The sequence below is a fragment of the Diospyros lotus genome, chromosome 6, assembly GCF_014633365.1.
Source record: "Diospyros lotus cultivar Yz01 chromosome 6, ASM1463336v1, whole genome shotgun sequence".
In the NCBI taxonomy this organism is placed as follows: Eukaryota; Viridiplantae; Streptophyta; class Magnoliopsida; order Ericales; family Ebenaceae; genus Diospyros; species Diospyros lotus.
The window spans coordinates 41701251-41706251 of NC_068343.1; the positions used below are offsets into that span (position 1 = coordinate 41701251).

The following is a 5001-nucleotide window of genomic DNA, read 5'->3' on the forward strand; positions in this document are numbered from 1 at the left end:
AAATTTTCTTCCAAAGACTTTGAAGAATCCATTTTAAAACCAAACAGTCTTCTTTTGAATTTTGTTAGTAAAGGATTTTACCATATAAAGAGACTCAAGTTTTGACCATACCTTTGCAGCAGTGTTCATACCAGTGTTCATACCATTTATCTGTCGTAGTACCTTGTCAGCTAGGTTTAGGATGATAAGGCTATAAGCCAATTCATCCATTTCCTGGCTTTCCATAGAGGGAGTAACATCCTTTTTATCCTTTTCATCCTTTGGCACAACCAGTGCCTTTGAGCACCGATTTTGTACCAAAATGGCCTTCATTTTCTGCTGCCACAACCCGAAGTCATTGTGACCATCGAATTTTTCAAGTTCTATCTTCATAGGTGCCATCTTTGGTTCTATTCTTGCAAGGAAAACAAAAAAACCAACAGCAACACAAGATGGTACAAGAATAACATAGGATGGACAGTGCACACAGAACACAAACAGTAAGGAGAAAATCACAGCCACAAGAACAGTATAGGGATCAGATTGCAAAGCTTCAAGAACACTAAGCAATACAATCAACCTAACTAATTTCTTAGAAAATAATCAAGTGATATACACTTGCAACAGGAAGTAAAATAGAAACGACAGTAAACTGAAACAACAGCAATAGAGAATAGCAGAAACAGTAAACGATTGAAAAAAAAATACTCCAATCCAGAAACTACAGAACTGTCTCCAAATCTTATCTTGATTTCTATAAAAGTTTTAAGAACACAGTAAGGATTACGGCAAAATAAACCTACTCATTACAATCCTAATTGAGTTCAAGAATAACAAGAAATCAACAGCAAGGAACAAATCACATAAACGAAATCAGCAAGCAGAACAGGATATCAAAAAAAAAAAATTCAATCCAAGATATCTCATCGAGCAAAGAAATCAAATGATACCAAATACTTACAGAATTGGATAACCGATTGCGGCCTCCGATCTTCCGTAAATGAAACAACCTTTCAGATATTACCGATCGCCTTCAAGATCGAGTTCTCGGATATGATCGCCGATGGATCTGGTTCGCCCTCGAGTGGCTCTGATACCACTTGTTGAGTTTTTCCTTCAATCGGCCAACACCACAAAAACTCGGCAGGACCACGAACTCAAAGAAACAATTAGAAAGCGTAAACCAGGAATCACAAGAACAAACCACAACCATATACGTGTTTGGATCAAAAGATCCTACTCATGGCAGGGGCTATAAACCCCTAGTCAATCCACTATGAAACGTAACAAATGATTTACAATCTTTGATTACAACGAAATAAAAGATAGTAAAGAAACCCAAGAAAAAACAAATACAAAACCCACCAAATCAAATGATGAACCAAGAGTACACAACGCACAATACCAGGCGTGAACCAGCACTCTCACAAAGATCAGACCTCTCGCATACACCACTTACTGGAATTTCTTGGAGAGAGAATCTAACACACAGAACTTCTTTTCATTTCGTCAAAATGCACATGAGAGATAGAATGCTGAATATATATGAATGGGCTTTCTTATCTTGGCCGTTGGATCAAGAATGACACAGATCAATGGCTCACATAAAAACAGACAATAAGCCATTGATTTAATTAAATCAGCAACATTTCAACTCTAATTAAAATGCAAAGACATTCAAATAAATTCTAAATTTCACATAATTAGAAAATAGGAATATTGATTGTAAACCATTTTGAATCACATATTAACAATTGGGAATGTTGATTGAGTTCGAAAAACATTGTCCTCATTTCAGTGAACCCACGTGTTGACCTAATGAAAAGGAAAGATAGATTGTTATAATAAAAGAATATAAACAAATCCATTATATATATAACATTATTTGATAATTAATACAGTAGTAGTGTTATATCTATCACTGATGTTCTTTTTATTATTATTATTATTATTGAAAGACCATGACTTCATCTTCAAAATTAAATACCCCTTCCCTTCCAATAAGTCTTTCATTTAATTAACTGAGCCAATCGAGAAAAAACCTGCAAGCTAGCCATCTTTATTCTTAACAAGTGGTAATATAATTAAAACAGAAATAATTAATCACCCAAACTAGAAGACCTAATTGACTGCAATTACTAATTTTTTCTTAGGAAAAAAAATTAAATACAAGACCTTGATTTCATCTTAAACGTCCCTAGCTAGAATGCTATATAAGTCTTTTATTTAATTAATTTAAATCTCCTTCTCTTCAACAGAATGGCTACAAATTAATTAATAGGACCACAAACTGATTTATTTAATTTAAATTTTTTATGGTTTTATGATTTTAAGTAATATTCATATATATATATATATATGAATAATATAATATATATATATATAAAGAGAGAGAGAGAGAGAGAGAGAGAGAGAGAGAGAGAGAGAGCAGGAGCACTACCCCAAGCAGAAATACACAGATCTAATTTTGGGGCAATAACCCTTGTCTTTAGGAAACAGCCACCAGCACTAGAAAAGGTTTGCGGTGTACGAAAACGAGTAGTACGAAACGCGTTTCTGAAACTGATTTGAGTCCAAACATTATTAGAGTTTTGGATCAATCTTGCTTTGCTTGAGCATCTAAATGGCTAACTGTGAATCATCGGTGAGTTCAAATTCTGGAGAGCAGTTTCGATTAGTTGATCTGAAACTTCCTAGATTGAACGACGAGGAAATCAAAATCCAAGTGAAGCAAACCCATGCAAAACATTACGCACTGGTGCTACGTCAACCACTTATCGTCTCCATTTCCCATATCTTGGAGCCTGCCACCAATTTTGTTGATTCAATATTGTTGGTAAGAAATTACAATCTGTAAAACAAAATGGATCATTGTTATTATCATTATTGGTTTCATTGTGATTTCAGAAAACTGTAAATACCTTTTAAAATGGGGTAAATTAGATATAGTTCTCTTCTGTTTTTTATTCCTCCCGCTAATATAGTTTTTCTTGGTAGACAATGTTTAAGCATTGCTGTAAATCATCGTTAAAGTCTATGGATGATTTTAATTATTGAAGGAGAAGTATTAATATTAATTCCATTGTAGTTACAAAATATTATAAATATCTTTTTAAATGGGTACATTAGATCTAGTTCTCACAAATACTTTCAATAGGTGAGTAGCAGCACTTCATTTTGGTCAGTTCACAGCTGCTATTTTGCCACTCGATAAAAGAAAATTGATTCATACACAGCCACCTCAATGAGGTCTCGGGCTTCAATTTCTTTCTCTTTTTTCGACAAAAGCTTACACAATCAAATAACTTGTAGTTTGTAAAAGTACTCTCTCTCTCTTTCTCTCTTAGACACACACAAACACTCGGATACACATTTTTTTCACTTTCAATGAACTTTTCTGACTTGGAAAATTCTGACTTTCAAATGCATTCATGCAGGACAACAAAGTATCAAAAAATGGGACTGAGTTAGAGACCAATAATCTTTTAGAGCTTAACTCAACATTTTCAGAGCTGGATGCATTTGGTAGGTGGTCGATGTTTCAGCACTCGCACTCTTCTGGTGCGTACTCCAAACAAAGTTTTTCCTTTTTATTTTTTCGGCAATATTCTATATACTTGTGCATTCATTGTTTTATATATCATAGTTATGTTTTTACAAACTTTAAGTTACACACTCAATACGATGACTTTATTTAATTTAATCTATATGAAGTTTAAATAGCAAATGTATCTACTTAAAACTATTTTTATGGAAAAATACGTGTATGGCATTGAAGGTTATTTAAATTCTTTGTTTGATATGACAATTGACAATGATCTTATATTCTCAGAAATGTAATATGAACATATTTATTTAAACATAGTTAACTTCTAAACTTTTTTGATGAGAACAAGGGATATATTATATCTACTTCGGTTATATTGTTTTATCGCATGTTGTTTTAAAAGGTGTGGTGCACTTCATTGATACTTTTGAATTGGTACATGCAGGATAGGGAAGTAGTCGACAGAGATATTGAGTCAGGAGCCTCTATTCTGCAAGAGTTTTCAACCATATCTGAGCTCAAAACATTGGCGGGACATGATTATTTCATGATTCCTACTCTCATGGTCCTTACTAGACCCACTTAACCTTTTTTTAAATGATATAGATTCTTAACACTTCTTACACCTAGTGTGCAAACCATCAATTACTTACTGTTTTTGCCAACTATCAGATGCAAAAGACTGCAAACAATGCTGTGCAGATGTTTGATGAGATTAATGTTCATATGGCGTCAATGGATTTACTTGAATTCTTATCGGACTTATCATGGGATGCAAAGGCAGTAAATACCATGGGTTGTTTTGTTTTCAAATTTCTGGAGTTCTTGGGATTCTTGCTTTATGGTACTAACCAACCAATAATTGATTTAGCCTCATCAATGGCAGCCTTAAAGGAAAACCATATTTCTCTTGTGGGCTCCTCATCACTTGAGAAATTTCAAGTACCACTTGACCAGCTTAACAATCTCATCAAGCTCACATTAGAAGTGATTGAATACATCTCTAAATTTACGTTGTTGGCCGACACAGAGTACAACAAAGGAGACCTCTTATCAATGTGTGTACATTGGGCAATTCTAAGTGTGGTAGTTTGCTACGTTCAAGTCACTTTTCTCATGCACAGTGGGTAAGTTCTTATTTATTTTAGTTACAACTTTCAAAAGTCCCATATTTAAGTATTTTTAACATGAAAAAAATGTAGGAATGTTATTGAACTGCTTAATCTAGTAGTTCACTATGTTTTTCCCTTTGATCTTTTGATTTCAGTATATTATTGGCTAAGCTATTTGTCTTCTTTGATCTCCCATAGTAAAATAATAAAATAATTAAAAATTAGAAACAATCATGCAGAATATATAGATTAGCAAAAACTCACATATTATTAAAAAGAACTACACCATTACATCACGGTGATGTAATGGTGTAGTTATGTGTGGTTGGGTGTGGGTGCAGGTGCCCATATTAACAATTTGCA

At 33.6% G+C, this 5001-nt stretch overlaps 1 protein-coding gene across 1 annotated transcript; it reads left to right on the plus strand.

The window, feature by feature from the left end:
- Window positions 1-2602: 2602 nt before the first annotated feature.
- On the plus strand, window positions 2603-4657 carry LOC127804533 (uncharacterized). The gene is made up of 3 exons (XM_052341407.1): window positions 2603-2815; window positions 3972-4091; window positions 4199-4657. The coding sequence occupies exons 1-3, from the start codon at window positions 2603-2605 to the stop codon at window positions 4655-4657; spliced, it is 792 nt and encodes a 263-aa protein (XP_052197367.1).
- Window positions 4658-5001: the final 344 nt, after the last annotated feature.

Excerpts from the sequence above, each read along its gene's own strand:
- LOC127804533 (XM_052341407.1), top strand. The coding sequence starts at position 2,603 with ATGGCTAACTGTGAATCATCGGTGAGTTCAAATTCTGGAGAGCAGTTT. Across the intron at positions 2,816-3,971 it reads TTGTTGATTCAATATTGTTG|GATAGGGAAGTAGTCGACAG; the intron begins GTAAGAAATTAC and ends TGGTACATGCAG. Across the intron at positions 4,092-4,198 it reads TCATGATTCCTACTCTCATG|ATGCAAAAGACTGCAAACAA; the intron begins GTCCTTACTAGA and ends GCCAACTATCAG.